This window comes from Lepidochelys kempii, chromosome 2 (assembly GCF_965140265.1).
Source record: "Lepidochelys kempii isolate rLepKem1 chromosome 2, rLepKem1.hap2, whole genome shotgun sequence".
In the NCBI taxonomy this organism is placed as follows: domain Eukaryota; kingdom Metazoa; phylum Chordata; order Testudines; family Cheloniidae; genus Lepidochelys; species Lepidochelys kempii.
In genome coordinates, this window is record NC_133257.1 from 67,086,732 (window position 1) to 67,104,264 (window position 17,533).

The 17,533-nt window shown below is 38.9% G+C and overlaps 1 protein-coding gene across 10 annotated transcripts in view; it reads right to left on the reverse strand.

Moving 5' to 3' along the window:
- Positions 1-318: 318 nt before the first annotated feature.
- Positions 319-17,533, reverse strand: part of FAM110B (family with sequence similarity 110 member B) — a 457,795-nt gene continuing 440,580 nt past the window's right edge. For all 10 annotated transcript variants that reach the window (XM_073331097.1, XM_073331096.1, XM_073331102.1 and 7 more), the window contains one exon: positions 319-4,096. In XM_073331097.1, the coding sequence (XP_073187198.1) occupies positions 2,685-3,797 (1,113 nt within the window). In that variant the 5' untranslated portion in view covers positions 3,798-4,096 and the 3' untranslated portion in view covers positions 319-2,684. The remainder of the gene's footprint in view (positions 4,097-17,533) is intronic.

Below are 17,533 nucleotides of genomic sequence, written 5' to 3' on the forward strand. Positions count from 1 at the left end.
TGAATGCATCGGATGAAGTGAGCTGTAGCTCACAAAAGCTTATGCTCAAATAAATTTGTTAGTTTCAAAGATGCCACAAATACTCCTTTTCTTTTTGCGAATACAGACTAACACGGCTGCTACTCTGAAACACTGAATCCTAGGAAGCAAGTGCAGAATACTAGCATATGTCCTACTCAATTACCTAGTTATAAAGCTTTCCTGATTATTATTTCTCGCTGCCAACGGTCAAAGATAGCATAGATAGCATAGAATGTTTCATCATTCTTGAAACATACCACTTAATAGACAACAACATGAGAGCATTTTTATATTGGTTTTAAGTTCTTTATTTCTTAGCTGGACATCTGCATTACATTTGGCTTTAATCCCTTAAAGAATTACTTTCTTTGGCAAAACAGTTACTGAATGGGGTAGAATTCACAGTAGGAAAATATGTTTGAAAAACCAAAGTGATGTCAATGCCAGCTTAAATCCACAAAGCTTAAAATATATCATAAATGTACTTGTACTTTAAATATATATATTCCTCTTTTTTACCTTTGTTGGAAACAACAAAGGTGTATGCCATAAAACCACCCAGAAAAATGTGTAAAACATGTAGGTTGCCTTTTATATGTATTTCCTTTTCATGAATAATCACTCTGTAAACATAAAAAAACAAACACAATTTGTGCAAAGTGCTGTATCCAACAGCGGAGTCCACTATTCTTTGTACTCCAACTCCAGCCTCACGCCAGGTCTTCTGCACTGAAAAAGAACTGAAACTTCCCTAAAAGTAAGAATGCTACATGCAGTTGAGAACAGTAGTGCTAAAGGTGTAGAGGCTCCTTGAAATAAAATAAAACCTGACTTTGTAAGCACTTTTAATACTGAAATTTATAAATATGCATTACCGAAGAAAGATTCAGAAGAAATCAGAGGTTTGTTGGGAACAGATGCAATACAAGGGAACAATAACATTGCCAGATAAGCGTGCAGTAAGAATGGAAGAAGCAGGCTAGGAGACCGGATAAACTCTTCTAGTTCTACAGCAAGATGTTTCTATAGTTACAGTTAAAAGAATTAATGTTCTGCAAAGCGGTTTTGGGGAGAAATCTTCGACTGGAACTACTATTTAACCAAGATTTACTATAGCACCACAATTAAATTACCCACTATTTTTTAAAGAAAGATTAAAAAAATCTAAAACAAAGGAAAAACACCACCAATACCTGCACCAGGAGCTATTTATTAGCATAACACTCTTCTTTTTAAAGATTTAATAACAACTGAAGTATATACAAAGTATTACAGCATTTACACAATAAAAAAGTTTCCTATTAGCTGATGAAGTATAAGGTAGTGCTGCAATGTACTTCAGAGCATGAATACAATAATAATGAAGCAGACCACTGTACTTTCAACTTCTCTGCTACCACACACCACAACTGTCGGTTGGAATGACAGTTAATTAAACCATCGGGAAGACACAGATTGTCAACAAAATTGTAACAGATTAACGTGCAGCACTAACCATCATAAGGAAGGGGAAAAAAAGCTACGTACTGTCATGTTTCTACACTTTCCTAGAGTTGTAACAAACTTTCACAGCCTTAGATATAACATATGCAAGACAACATAATCACAGTTTCTCAGATATAGTTTAGCTATCGAGTGTATTTACTTCTTAACAGGAGGCTTTATACTGATATGGCTGTGTGTTTCCATTTTTGTTCATGAACTGTTCAAACAAATCTACAAAAACTTAAAAGACAGCATGGAGTTTGTAGTCATGGTGTACTTGACTAATAAAGGCATTCAATATCAGCTATAGAATCTAATCATTCCTGTCAAAAGTTTAAGACTAGGAATCTTTATTTAACAAGAAAAGAAACAAAGGAACAAAAACAAAACAAAAACCCAACACATCATTGAAGACATTTCTATCAGTCAACTTTCTTTGACACTTTTTAACTTCTCCACCAGTGTAACATGAAACTATTAATATTTTTACACTGAATCAAACTCAGGACTCATTTAGGCTATGAAAGGTCAAGCAGCTTTGCTAAACTACTTTCACTGTAAAAATGAGGGAACTTAGAAAATTAAAAGCATCATACCCCAAACAGTGCTTTAATAAAGGTGGATTTGCGTATTTTAACAAAGGATGCATTATTCTCTGTAGTTTAGGAACACTTTTACGTGAGCCAATAAATCCCATTCCACAGAAGATCAAGTTTCTTTGCCTATTGTTGTATGTCTAAATCTCTTATTTTGGCCAATTTTGCCTTGTCTTTTAAAAGGATTCCATTTCAATTTAAAAGCTAGTAATGTCAGTTAACAATATCTGTATTTAAGACACAAAAACGTGAGATATAAAAAAACACAAGGAACTATATAAATATGAAGAAGTCATATAATCTTTTCATGTAAACAATTTGATTATGATGAAGCCCTAATTAGATTCTGGTCTTAAACTTTTGGCAGATAATGTGTATGCTCAGCCAGGATTTGTAGTGTTATTGTTCAAGTGGAAGCCAGGTCAGTTCACATGTTGACAAGCATGCAACTTAAAAACATTGCACAACAAGCAACACAAAGAGATTTGAGAAGTGTACAAGACTTCAAGTAGACTTCACAACCCTTCACAACTGAATATTCACAAAGTTACGGTCCTTGCTTATTCTATTGTGGATTTCCTCTCACACATGGGACACTTTCTGTGACTCTCTAGCTTGCTTGATGCTATACAACCACTTGATGATTCTGGCATTTCTTTCAATTGCAGAAATGCCATATGGCACACGGTCATTGGCACTGTCATCATTTCTAAGGTCACTGTTGCTGTCCTGAGACTGTTCACAGTCTGAGCTAATCATGCTTGCACTGCGAAAGTTGAGGGATATAATATCAGAGTTAGCCCTTGCAAAATTTTCCATCCCAAGGTTTTCAAGCTCTTCAGGATCCAGTCCACAGTAGTTAAAGAATCGTTCAACATCTGCATCAACACGAAAGTATCTGTCACTTAAATCTGATTTTGATCGTTGTAGGGAGGGTCTTCGACTGACTCCACAACTGGATTCTACTGTGTCGATATCTGGGGATTTCAAGGTGGCGATGGCAGTAATTTTGGGTTTTGGAGGCAGAGGTGGGGCTGAACTACTGCAGGGTATTGCTTTTAAGGGCTTACCACTAGTTACTTTTCTAATGTCTGATGAGCTATGGGAAACGTGCAAGAAAGTCTCCGCTGACTGTTCTAAGAGCCTCCTGCTCACGTTGGAGTTGCTTTCTTGAGGGCTGCTCCGGCCCTGGGTGGGGTAGACCTTCAAAGATTCTGCAAATGAATGCCGGTTCAGCTCTGCTGAATCAGATCTGTGGGGAGGCCAGTTTCGTGAACTATGTTTGTGACCTGAACCTGAGCTGGAGCCTTCAGAGCTATTAATGATGTTTTTCAAAATCTCTAATTTTAAATTTTCTCTCTGGACACCACTCTCAGTCTTTGCATTGTTGTTGAACACTTTCAGGGTAGGGCTACCCAATGCTCGCTTGGCGGCAGGGCAAACTGGTGGCTTTGCAAGCACTGCTGGCTTTACAGGCTCTTGTTTGGCATTGATGACCTCTTGGCTCTTTACATATTTTGCTTTATCAGCTTCTAGTCTCTCCACAGCACTAAGTCTTTTTGGATTAGGCTCTGCCTGCCTGCGAAAATAGTCTGGTCCTTTGTTTAAGATGCGAAGAGGAACGGCAGATGTGAAAGTAACAGCAGGACTGACTGGTTTCACCATGCTACCTGTCTGTAGTGTTTCTGTAGGCATGTTTGGTGGTCTTTCCCCCGCAGCCGTTTTGGATTCTTCTCTGGGAGCTTCTAAATGCACGGTGTAGAAACATGTACATTAAGCACAATGAATAGCAGATGAATCTTGGAATTGGAGTGTTAGCAGCAGTGCCTCGTCTCACAGCTCATTAAATAACACTGTTTCTTTTTTAAAGGCAGCCTTTGTACAAAAAGGCCACCAGACACAAGTCCGTATTAATCTGCTCTGCTGAATCCTTTCTTCTTGCTGAAAATGTGGGAGTCTCGTTGTTTTCTTTGTGCTCAACTACAGGCAGTGATCTGAAACATAAAATAACCAACCACATGTTAGTATCAGTGTGTGACATCACAGCTATAGCAACAGAGAAATTTTGTACACTCTTTCAGTTACTGGTTGAGTTACAGCTGTGGGCAGTTCAGAGGAAACAGGCAGTCCTATCTGAAACATTCCATCAGGCCTTTGCCTAGTGGCATATGTCTTTTTGACAGAGTAAGCAAACCTGGATTAATCACTCTCTCTTCATGGATATTTTCATGCATGTATTATAATGCATTTTTAAAATAAGACTTTCACTATTAATCACAATCTAAAGTTGGGTTTAAGAACATTATAACTGAAAATCAATGAAAAACATCCATGCATTTATATATGATAGTTTGCATTCACATTTCCACATCTTATGCCATTTCTCACTATCTCTTGGCTACCTTTGTGTTAATTTTCCTTTGGGCGGGGAAGGGAGGAAGGGAGGCAATGTGATGCTGTATGTATATGGGTGGAATGTGCCAATTTGGGGAGGTTATGCAGTCTCACCTAACTACAAGGTGGTTGTTGAAAGATAATTTTCCCCACTGATACTAGTGTGTTTTAAGCTAGCTAATTTATGTATATGTTTTATCTTGAAAAATAAGAACACTTTCAGGACATATTGCCCATAAAGATAAAATTTGAAAAATATCAATGTATTTTCCTTTATATTTCTTTACATTAAATGCTCAGGAAGATGAGCGCGGTTGCAAAGCTAGGAGTAAGTGGAGATCTGTAATATTTCCAAGTGCACCCAGTAGGCATTAATCCAGCATCAAATCCATAATTAAAATGTAGTCTAGCTAAAGATACAAGCTGCATTGCAAAATCTGTTATAACCTAACTCACTAAACTTTGATGATGAATTTACTTACTAAAAAGTAAATTATATCAAAGATCCTTGAGTGTCATGGCTTAGATTTGGGCAACTTAAAGAACGTATTTATGAGTTTGGAATGTGTATAACTTCTGCTTCTTAAATTTTGACGCAATTGTTCAAGTATTAAATAGAGTACTCTGGCTAACCGTGAATGAAGTTTACATTATCCAAATTATTTTAAGATTCTGTCATTTAATTTTGGTCACACCAGACCGTAAAGCCCAACCTCAATGTTGTGTCCAAGTACTTTAATAATTTTTCCCACATAAGGCACTCAGGGGCACTTACCAATGTATCTTACCAATGTTTTTCAAATCAGTGATTTGGCTAATGGAGTTTATTTGCTCTATTACTGCCCCATTGAGCCATGCTGCCCTTTTCAATATCCCATTTCTCTTGTCATTGAAATATATCTATCTATCTTAAAAAAAGAGCTTCTTCAACAGTACCAAGAAATGCACGTAAAGCCTCTCCCAGAGACGGACTGCTTTAGTATATTTTAACAGGCCATGCATTTCCATCATATTATCAATAAACTGGATTATCATCCTCCTCAGTGTTTAGTACTCAGCTGAATTACTATAGAAAGGTAAAAGATTAAAATTAAAGATACAATTATTTAAAATATTTAAAATATTCAGGAAAAGAGCAAGTATTTGTTCAAGCAGATATGATATAGACATTGAACATTCCGTCTACACCATTCAAGGTCAAAGCAAGCAAATAAAGTATACAAATACTGTAATAAGATTATAAGAAAAAGATGAGCTCTCCCTATAAGCTTACTGTCAGATGTATTCTCCAAATACAAACTAATATATTTTGTTTGGTGATGAACCAGACACAGTTTCAGTCCAACTGAAAAGGCAGTGCAATGTTAATTAAGTCTCTCTTTCAGGGTTGTTTTATTAATCCCAGTGTTAACTCCTCAGCAGTCTGACTTCTTAACTTTCAAGACCGTATTTCAAAAAAAGAAAAGTCCTCTTCCCTCATGGAACCAAAATAGATATCAGCACTATTGTTTTGTAATTAGGAACCAGATTATCAAAAATACTGAGCACGCTTGTGTACATACAGTTGCATGCACTTATGCATGCAAATACCTAATATGCATTCACAAATCAAGTTTGTGCATATAATCGGTTTAGAGCTTTGTTTCTATGTTTGTACAAATACCTGACCAGTATATACATAGGGTATTTGTGTGCACAAATCCTACAAATTATGCAGGAACACTGGCCATAAATTTCATAAAGAATGATAATATTTTGCACTTAAAGAGTGCCTGCTATTCAATGGCTTTAAAAGCACTCAAGCAAGCAAGACCACAACCCTCAGTTCCCTCCACAGCCATTGTCATTAGGCCACTATGATCCTGCCTCAGAAGACAGTCTTCCAGCTGCATTCTCTTACCTGGGGAGCAGACCAGCACAATACTACAGAGACACAGTATTTGTGAGAAAACAAAACATCACAAGCAAGATAATTTTGGAAAATCTTAACTAGTCACAGGCTCAGAACAGTCCCAATAAAAACACCACTTAACTAGTCACAGGCTCAGAACAGCCCCAATAAAAACTGGAAAGCATGCCACACACCCAGTGCTGACTTCAAATTAGTATTAAAATATTTAAAAAGAGTACAGTATGACTCTGTGTGTGTGCAAGTAAGCAAGTATGGGAGCAAAGGGCCTGATACAAAAGCTCTATGAAGTCAATGAAAAGGGTCTATGAAGGGAAGAAACAAAGCCAACCTTACTCTATGGTTTAAATTGTATTACTGATGTATTGTACTTAAATATCAACATAATTTAGGTTAGAAAAGTTTATTAAACCTTCAGGTCAGAGAACTAAGCCTGACACTCAGATGCAGTTACAAAAGATGGTAACTAAAATATAATAGTTTACTGAAATTATACTAACAAACACCCTAAGTACACAGCCTTTCTGGAATGTAAAAGAAATATATAAAACCAACCAAAGTTGCAAGCACTATTATTAATATGATGTTACTGCACAATTCAAGTTTACTTTCTCTTTCCCTCACACATACCACTATATTCTAAGCAAAAAGCTAACAATGGTAATTGACAAAAAGAAGAGCATTTCATTTCCCTACATCTCTGTTGTTTGCCTTGTGGAGTGTATTCTTTCCATATCACACAAGTGGTATAACCTTTAACTGTGTTTACATGGGGTTTATTTACAATAACAGTGTACACTGAAATAATGTTAAAGTTGCAGCACATCAGTAAAAAGCAAGGGGGGAAATCCTGGCCGCAGTAAAGTCAATGGGGGTTTTGCCATTGACTTCAATGGGGTCACGGTTCTATCCAAGGATAACTGCTCTTAACTCACACTGCAAGGGAGAGGGCTGGAGGGAGGCAGGAGGAAGCACAATACCAAGAGATAATAAAGATTACCAGCCTTTACTCTGTCAACCCAGATTGTCAGCCTTTGCTTTGTCTTGTCTGAATTTTTAAAGGCTCAAGTCTATTTTATTTTCAATTTTTTAAAAGTACCTATCACAACCTTTAGACACATTTACATCAAATATATACATCACTCAAATTAAAAACATAACTAAACACAACTAATTGACATAAACATAGCTAACTGACATCAGCTCAAAGGACTCAAAGAAAAAATCCCAAATCACAAAAGAGATCTCACTTCCCATGTGCCTTGGAGATCAAACTCAGGATCCATTGGACCAAAGGGGAAAGTACATTTTAGAGCTGTGGGTCCCATTCTGAAGTGACAGTGGCTTGGGCCAGGTCTACACACACAGTTGCACTCGTTCAACTAATGGGGTGTGGTTTAAACTGATATAGTTACCCGCTGGGTTTAACAGCTAGTTCAATTTGGTTTGATCCTGGCTTATATATGTATAACTTGTATCTGTAAGTTTATAAATATAAACTAAATATAAATGTAAGCTAGAATAAGCCAGTAAACTGATAAGTTTCTTGTAATTGTTTAATTTTTTTCAATGTTTAAATCAATTTTAAACTGTTGCAACTTGTGTGTGCACAGAAGGGCTCAGATGATGTCTGTTGTCAGGATACAGCATAAGGAGAGAGACAATTTCTAAGATAGCTTATGACTCAAACCACAAATCAAAGTGCTGATTTTCAATTTCACCTGGAAAAAAAAAAAAACTATAAGGAGCACTGATGTAATATGTTCCCTGCAGTAAGAGGCACTAAACAGTCAGGAACAGTCTACACGGATGGAAGTTTTGGAGTGGTCTTTAAGAGTTGCCTCAGAAGGACTGTATTATATTGATCCATAGAAGCGACAAAGGCTTGGATAATTGTAGCAGTTGCCTTTCAAGAGGAAAGGCTGAAATTTTGTTGACCACTGCTACCTGCCTAATGCGTTACTTAAAATAAGCACTTATTCAAGAGAGAGAACTAGCTTTTCCTGTTACAGTATTTTCTTCACAGGATTTTACCAATGGCCCGACAGCCTCATGCCAGTTCTATTCTATTCTTACAGCTCGTGCAAACATACACATCAATTCTTGATACTGAACCTCCTTATGAAATGTTTAAAACAATTTTTGAGTCTGTATAAGAAATCAGTTTTCTAACCTGAATATCAGTTGTTGCATCCTAATATATCAAAAAGTTCCATCCAATATTATGGAATAAGGAATGAAAAACTTCAATAGAAATAAAAGTCTGGTTTAGTTTCATAAAGACTGACTTGGTTAACTCTTAACTTAAATCCAACCAAAAGGATTTTTTTATATTAAATTAAATATTTCCTTCTAATCTGAAACTTTCCATTATCAAAAACCAGTCATCAGTTAATATTAGTTCTATTCTACTGTGCAGTTAAACCTGTGAAGTTTAGACTAGAACCCCAGCATGTTCCGAAACAGAGCTATGAACCATGTTATAAATGCCAGGATTCTAGCAAAGAAAGAGTATCCCAAAATTCTATTTACATACAAACGCCAAAAAAGTGGCTGAGCAACCTAGTACCTTTTTCATCACAAAGGCAGGATGTAAGCATATGTTTATTGTTTGACAGGAGCTAGAGTATGTCTTTGATGGAAAACCTAAAATAAGAAATATTCTTTTCTGCTGTAGAATCCTGCACTGTTCTATTTTCAACCCAACATCCATAATCTACCCTCAGTTATACCTGCTTCTGGATAAATACTTTTCTATAAAAATCTGCACAAATACTCAAGAAAGCCCAGAAACAAAACCTCCTTTTCTTCCACCTCGAGACCAAAACCATTATGAGACATGTATAGGTCCCCACATTCTTTAGAGGAATATTACGAGCTGTATTTGTAAAAGCAGTAATGGTAATCAAGTCTGTTTTCTCTATGCCCCCATACTGCTCAGAACAGAATTCACTGAGGAATAATTCAGACTGTCATTTTAAAAAGTAAAAAGGTTTACTAATGTGACTTTTTTGTAACTACAGCTCTTTGTGAAGATTTCTATCTCAGTATATGTTTGATTAGAATGATTCACTAAAAACTCTGCAGGGGCTTGGAAACATTTCCTCCTCAGTCACACACCTGCAGACTACATTTATTTCTATGGCAATGACTGATAAATATTGTAATAGGTAGATGCATTTTATATACATGTATAGTACTTCTTTCAAACAAACAAACTTTCAGAGATTGCATGAAACTTTTGCCGGATGAATTAAGCTTCACTATAAGTATCAAAACTGTATACATTTAAAAGAAACCTCTCCTGTTAATTAAACCTCTGATATTAATAGGGAAAGAAATGTTAAATCTAACTAATTTTTTCATCGTTTATGCTGTGTGTTTACCCATTGCACTTTTCTTAGCACAAACAATGTTTACTAGGCTATTTTTAGTGAGTTTTTACTTGGGGTTTTCATGCACATATAAGCATAATACAGCATGCATTATATATTATAGTTATTATTATTTGTATTACCATAGCACCAGTAATTGGGGCACTAGCCTAGGACTTGGGAGACCTGGGCTTAATTCCCTGCTCTGCCACAAACTTCCTGTATTAGCTTGGCCCAGGCACCTAATTCCACTGTACTTCAGTTCTCAATCTGTAAAATGTGGATAACACTACTTCCTTGCTTCACAGGGGTGTTGTGAGGATAAATATATTAAAGATCATGACGTGCTCTGAAATCTACTGATGAAAAGCGCTTTTTAAGAAATAGGTATAATTATTATTAAAGACTGTACCGTGAGATGTTGTTATGAAAGAATCTTCAAGACTTAGACACAGCCTGGGTGTGAGGACCTGGAGAGATATCTGAGTCAAAGCTGACACACAGATTACGAGCCTGAGTGATAAGCAGGATGGTGGTGTTGTGCACAGTAATTGAGAAAGGAGGGCTTATGGGGAAAGATTAGGAGATATGGTTTAGCTAGGCTGAGCTGACAACTAGACATCCACAAGAGAGGTCAGAGACAGGTTGAGATTTTATTTTGGACAGAAGGAGGCAGGTCTGAAGCAGACAGGTCTGAGTCGTCAGCAGTTGTTGAATTTGTGTTTAAAGATGAGATCACTCAGAGATATGGTGTAGAGCTGTGATTCTCAACCCCCGGCCCGCATGCACCCCAATTAGCACACGCTTGCGGCCCAGCTCAGCTGTGTGTTAAAGGCTGGCCTGCATGGCGGGTCCGGGTTCCCAGCTGCCCAGTGCAGTGGGGTCTGGGCTGCCCTGCCACCTAGTGCAGCATGGTTGGGGATCTGGGGTCAAGGCTGCTGGACGGCTCCAAAGGGTTGGTGGTCTGGGGTCCAGGGCTGCCGGCCGGTCCCACAGGGTTCGGGGCTACCACCCGGCCCCACAAGCTCCAGGGTCTGAGGCTGCCACTCAGCCCCCAAGCTCTGGAGCGGCCACTCAGTGTGGTGGGGATCTGGGGGTGCCACCTGGCCCCACAAGCTCCAGGGTCTGGGCTGCCACTGCCCTGCCACTCGGCCCCTGCAGCCCAGGTAACACAATGATCAATAAGTTGAGAACCACTGGTGTAGAGGGGCAGAGAAAAGGGGACCAAGGACAGTCCTGTCAGACCCTCAAAAGAAAGCTGGAGGGCAGGTGAGGAGGAGCCTGAAGAAGTGATTTAAAAAGTAGAAGGTGTCTCAGTTAGGACATGACTTCAAGAAAAAGAGCATGGTCAACAGTGTCAAAGGTGCTGACAGGTCAAGGAGGATGAGGTCAATAGAGACGATTGCAAGAGCGGTTTCAGTGGAATGCAATGGATGGAAGGTGATTGGAGGGGGTCTAGGATGGAACTGGAAGAGAGGAGTTCCAGAGAGTAGTTGTAGAAAGTGTGTGTCACAGTTTCAGGGTAACTGTACCTGTATTCACCCTTTGTAATCCACTCCAGGAGTTCCCAGTCAAGTCTCAGGTCTCCAGCCGTCAAGTGTCACTGGGCAGGGACCCCTGTCCCACTCCCTTCTGACCAGGGAAGGGTAATGCAAAGGACCGTCCCCATACCTGATTTTTTGAACCTTTGCCCTGAGAGGAGAGGGGAACCTTTGTCTGTGAATTATTTATTCCCAAGATGAAAAGGCCCAACCAGCATAAAGAACTAACTCACACATCCATAAAAAGAAAAGGAGTACTTGTGGCACCTTAGAGACTAACCAATTTATTTGGTTATTTATTTATTATTATGCTCAAATAAATTGGTTAGTCTCTAAGGTGCCACAAGTACTCCTTTTCTTTTTGCGAATACAGACTAACACGGCTGTTACTCTGAAACCTGTCACACATCCATGCGTGTTCTTGTTCTGAGCAAAAAGGGGTTATACACTTGTAACCATAGTGGAGTTTGAAGGATTGTTCACTGGCCAGAGCCCTGGTTGGTGATGGGGTGATCTCTGGTAAACTGATTATCATGCAGGAAGGCTCTTTTTATTGTTTTCAATGTTTTCTCTATAATACTTTTGCCTTAAGAATAATTACATGCTTAGAAAGAGCTGGGTGGTAACAACTGTGGCAATTACACTATTTGCCATCTCTAAGGAGAAAAGAAAAGCAGGCCTGCTTAGGCCGTCTGACTTTGCTGAGGAAGTCATACAGTGCAGGCAGGGAGCTTGTCAGTCTGGAAATACCCCAGTCAGAAGGGAGAGAGGGGCAGGTCTCTGCCCAACAGAAGTGATGGCCAGGGAGCTGGAAGCCAGAGAGTGGGTGCTCTTGCTAGACCTTGGAAGGGAAGTAGAGGTGCAGTTGCCCTGAACTGTGACAGTGTGTTCAATGAGCTTAGAGATGAAAGGCAGAAGGCAGATGGGGCAGTAGCTGGAGAGGCAAGTGGGGTCAAGATGTTATACAGCTTCTAAAAAGAAAAGGAGTACTTGTGGCACCTTAGAGACTAACCAATTTATTTGAGCATGAGCTTTCGTGAGCTACAACTCACTTCATCGGAAGCATCAAATAAATTGGTTAGTCTCTAAGGTGCCACAAGTACTCCTTTTCTTTTTGCGAATACAGACTAACACGGCTGTTACTCTGAAACCTGTCATACAGCTTCTAAATTAATAAAACATTTTCAGATTGATTTACATGAATAAAAAAATCTAATTGTGAACAAATTTTCTAAAACTTTTCTTTTAAAAAAAAGTCTAAATTGGCATCTTTAGACCTAAACCTCTTGACCTTTTAAGTCTAGGGCCTCACCCTGTTCTCTGCTAAGTAAACACTGTTGCTTGAACTAAAGTGTGCAGGATGAGGCATTAAGTTTGTATAGTCTTTAAAATTCAAAAGATTTTATGTAGATGCCTGGAGGTACAGAGATTGATGGTGGGAATTAGAAAATGTACGTGTGTGAATAGTACAGTATATACTACTGTGTGCACACATATAGTAAACGGTATAGTTAGTATAAAATAGCTATCTTGAAATAAAACTAGGAGTCTAAATTTTCTAAGATCATTAGTGTTTTGAGGTGCCTCCCTTTCTGGCTGCCAAACTTGAGATACTTAAAGGGGGCTGATTTTCAGAATACTAGACCCTATTAAGTTGTTTCATGTTGGTCACCGAAAAGTACTAGTCACAGCTGAAAATTTTGGTCAGGATATGTGAAAAATACTTCTATTGGCCTCTGTTTTGCTGCTACTGAAATTTAATGGGCGTTTGTTAGTAAAGAGAGGATCTAGCACTTCATATATAGTATCATGACAAATCACACATTAACCACTTCATGTATGTTTTAGTAGTTTGTAGCCACAGCAGAATAATAATAGGCTATACTACAAATACATCACGGAGCATTCACGTGATTCATCACATTCATGTGAAGACTATGGGGTTGTAATAAGCCTCGTACAAATACCTATGTAATCACTTGAAAATATCAGCATCAGGAAACTGTATTAAAAAAAGCCTTAAATCTGATCTGACTCCCAAAGTAAGTCCAATTCAATACCCAGAGGATTTTTTTCCATTAATGACCTCCAGGATAGAGACTGGATACTAAAATGGAAAGCTGGCTTTAGAACAAAGCAGGTATGACTGTCAAATCCTGAGGACTAAATACCTTTCCTTATGCCTAAAGACACGGATGTAATTATGATGGAATTTTTCTTCCTGCAATAACTTTTTTGATCTATGAGTACAGTAGAACCTCAGAGTTACAAACACCTCAGGAACAGAGGTTGGTTACAACTCTGAAATGTTCATAACTCTGTGTCATAAATATAAAGGGAAGGGTAAACAGCTTTAAAATCCCTTCTGGACAGAGGAAAAACCCTTTCACCTGTAAAGGGTTAAGAAGCTAGGATAACCTCGCTGGCACCTGACCAAAATGACCAATGAGGAGACAAGATACTTTCAAAAGCTGGGGGGAGAGAGAAACAAAGCCTCTCTCTCTGTCTGTGTGATGCTTTTGCTGGGGACAGAACAGAAATGGAATCTTAGAACTTAGTAAGTAATCTAGCTAGATATGTGTTAGATTCTGATTTCTTTAAATGGCTGAGAAAATAAGCTGTACTGAATGGGATGTATATTCCTGTTTTTGTGTCTTTTTGTAACTTAAGGTTTTGCCTAGAGGGATTCTCTATGTTTTGAATCTGATTACCCTGTAAGGTATTTACCATCCTGATTTTAAGAGATGATTCTTTTTGCTGTTTCTTCTATTAAAATGTTTCTTTTCAAGAACTGAATGCTTTTTTCATTGTTCTAAGATCCAAGGGTTTGGGTCTGTGTTCACCTATGCAAATTGGTGAGGATATTTATCAAACCTTCCCCAGGAAAGGGGGTGTAAGGTTTGGGAGGATTTTGGGAGGAAAGAAGTTTCCAAACGGGCTCTTTCCCAGTTATATACCTGTTAGACGTTTGGTGGTGGCAGCGAAAGTCCAAGGGCAAAAGGTAAAATAGTTTGTACCTTGGGGAAGTTTTAACCTAAGCTGGTAAAAGTAAGCTTAGGAGGTTTTCATGCAGGTCACCACATCTGTACCCTAGAGTTCAGAGTGGGGAAGGAACCTTGACACTCTGACAAAATGTTATGGTTGTTCTTTCAAAAGTTTACAACTGAACATTGACTTAATACAGCTTTGAAACTTTACTGTGCAGAAGAAAAATGCTGCTTTCCCTTTATTTTTAGTAGTTTACATTTAACACAGTACTGTAGTGTATTTGCTTATTTTGTTTGTGCTGCTGCCTGATTGCATACTTCCACTTCCAAATGAAGTGTGTGGTTGACTGGTCAGTTCATAATTCTGATGTTCTTAACTCTGAGGTTCTACTGTAACTGTCTTTTGTTCAAATAAAATATTGCACAATTGCAAATCAGTAATATTGTAACAATTTGATATTTTACCTGTATTATCTCCGAATATTGTACTTTATGCTTATGCTTGTTTACATGTCAGTAGACTGACTTTTCTCCTGTTCACAGCTTTCAGACTGTACTAGTGTCTGAGCTCTGGAAACAGCCAGTTCTCTTGCCGCGTTTCCTTTGCAAGTGAGAATAACAGGAACCATTCCCTAGTATTACCCTTCATATTGTGCTTGTGTATGAGAATCGTGCAATAACACAAATTGTTTCACAGGGTTCTTAACATACATGAATCTGGAAAATATAAGCCCATTTGAAAGGGAATGCCAGCTTTTCCCACTTCATTTCAGTTATGACAAAGCAAGATACAATATGACCTAATCAAAGCAAATCAGTCTCCTTCATAAAATATACTTGACACTTTACTATTTTACTTTACCTTCCATCTCTACAGATCGGGGTCGGCAACCTATGGCACACGTGCCAAAGACGGCACGTGAGCCGACTTTTAATGGCACGCTGCTGCCTGCCGGGTCCCGGCCGTCGGCCCCGCTCAGCCCGCTGCCAGCCTAGGTGAACGGCTAGCAGCGGGCTGAGCGGGCCGGCAGCATAAGATCAGCATTTTAATTTAATTTTAAATGAAGCTTCTTAAACATTTTGAAAACCTTGTTTACTTTACATACAACAATAGTTTAGTTATATAATATATAGACTTATAGTGAGAGACCTTCTAAAAACATTAAAATGCATTACTGGCATGCGAAACCTTAAAGTGAATAAATAAAGACTCGGCACACCACTTCTGAAGGTTGATAACCCCTGCTATAGATCATACAGGTCTTTGGATGCTCTCAGCATTTATCCTCACCTCTTTCTGTCAAGGGCAAATTTTCCCTGCTGATGGTGATTCACATTAAATGCTCTTAGCTCTTGTTCAGTGTTATCCCTCTATCTTCTCCTTGGTCAGTCATGAGGCTGGACATCATAAGAATGTCCTTACAAGAGACATTTAACTGGTCTGCCTTCCATTGTTCTAACTACATGTCCTGCCCTCCATAACCCTCTAGAACTCACAACCAACTTGAAGACAATCAATAATCCTACAGAATTCTACATTACAAGTTACAGATTCATATTACTTGACAAAGCCAAAATACATTGTAGCCCATATATGTATTTTAAATATTACTTGCCTTTTCAGAAACCTTTAGCTCTCTTGCCTCAGAATGTGGCCTATTCAAGTAAATGGACCAACGTGACCCTTTATTGATACTACAATTCTTGTATTATTTTTACACTGAAGCCTACCCAAAGTCAAGGCTGTGGTGAGTACTCCAGCATATTCAATTCAAACAAAGTGGGAGGCAGTGCAGGAAAGGAACAGATAGTTTGAGATATTCCCACCCCAAAGAAGACAGCAACAGGAGGAGAAAGATACGCAAGATGAAAATGAGGGAGGCAAAAGGGAAGGATAAATGGAAGCGTAGGAAAAAAGAGGAGAGGCAAAGTGGATGAAAAAAGAATAAAGGGAAAAAGGAGTCAGGAGAAAGGAGGCACTGGGAAACAGGACATATGAACAGAAAAAGAATACACAAGAGTGGGGAGAAATGAAAGGAAAGGGAATAGGCGGATGAAAAACAGAGAGGGATGGGGGCCATTCACAGAGACTGCGGGGAGGGAAGGAGGAGTGGAAGCTACAGGAATAAAACAGAAGATGCTAACAAGAAGAGAATACAGAAAAACAGAATACAGAGGAAAATGGAAATAGGCATGAGTGGCAGATCCATTTCTAGAAGGAAAAAAAAAAGGATGGAGGAAATCAAGTCAACTGGGAACTGCTTGCTGTCAATCAGGCAAGAGAGAACAGAATTGCTGTACAGTCTAGAGCAAATCCAGTTTTCCCTTTGACATCACTTCTTCCTCTCGCTTACCTTCCCAATTTAATTTGGAATCTGCTGCAATACCAATACATGTAAGTGCTCTGCCCACAGACCCTCCTGAAACTTCAAGTGCATCCAACCCCTTATCCTCAGAAATCCACCAATTAGAAAGGTGATTTAGATTAAAGAATGCTAAGCAGTTTGTCTATCTGCTGATATGGCCCCCAGAATTCTGTATCTGAGCACCTCACAATCATTCATGTATTTACCTGCATATCACCCCTGTGAGGCAGGCAAGTACCATTATCCCCATTTTACAGATGGGGAACTGAGGCACAGAGAGACTACATAACTTGACTAGGTCACATTGGAAGTCTATGGCAGAACCAAAAAACAGATTCAGTCTTCTGAGCCCCTGATTAGTGCCTTGAGCGTAAGAACATCCTTCCTTAAAAGATGAATATTGCCAAGTTCTTAATAGACGATTCTAGAGAAAATGATCCTCCAAAATCGTAGTTCAAGTCTTGATGGCAGAATCTTTTCAGGAATCTTTGCAGTGTGGTGTAGAGGATAAGACAGTGGACTATGAGTCAAGAAACCCTGGATTCTGCCACTGCCTGATGTGCAAATTCACCTCTCTCTGCCTGTTTCCCTTCCCACCCACTGTGTGTTTTGTCTATTTAGACTCTATGTAAAGTCTTTAGGCTAGGAACTGTCTTTGACTACAGGCTTGTCTACACTACTAATTTAGGTCGATCTACAGCCACCACTAATTCAATTTAAGCTGCTGTTGGTGTCCACACTACCCTCCTTCTGACAGCAGAGCACATCCTCACCAGGAGTGCTTGCACTGACTGAAGTGAGACATTATGGGGCACTGACAGCTACGCAGGGCTCACAGCTGGAGTCCCCCATCTGCCCCG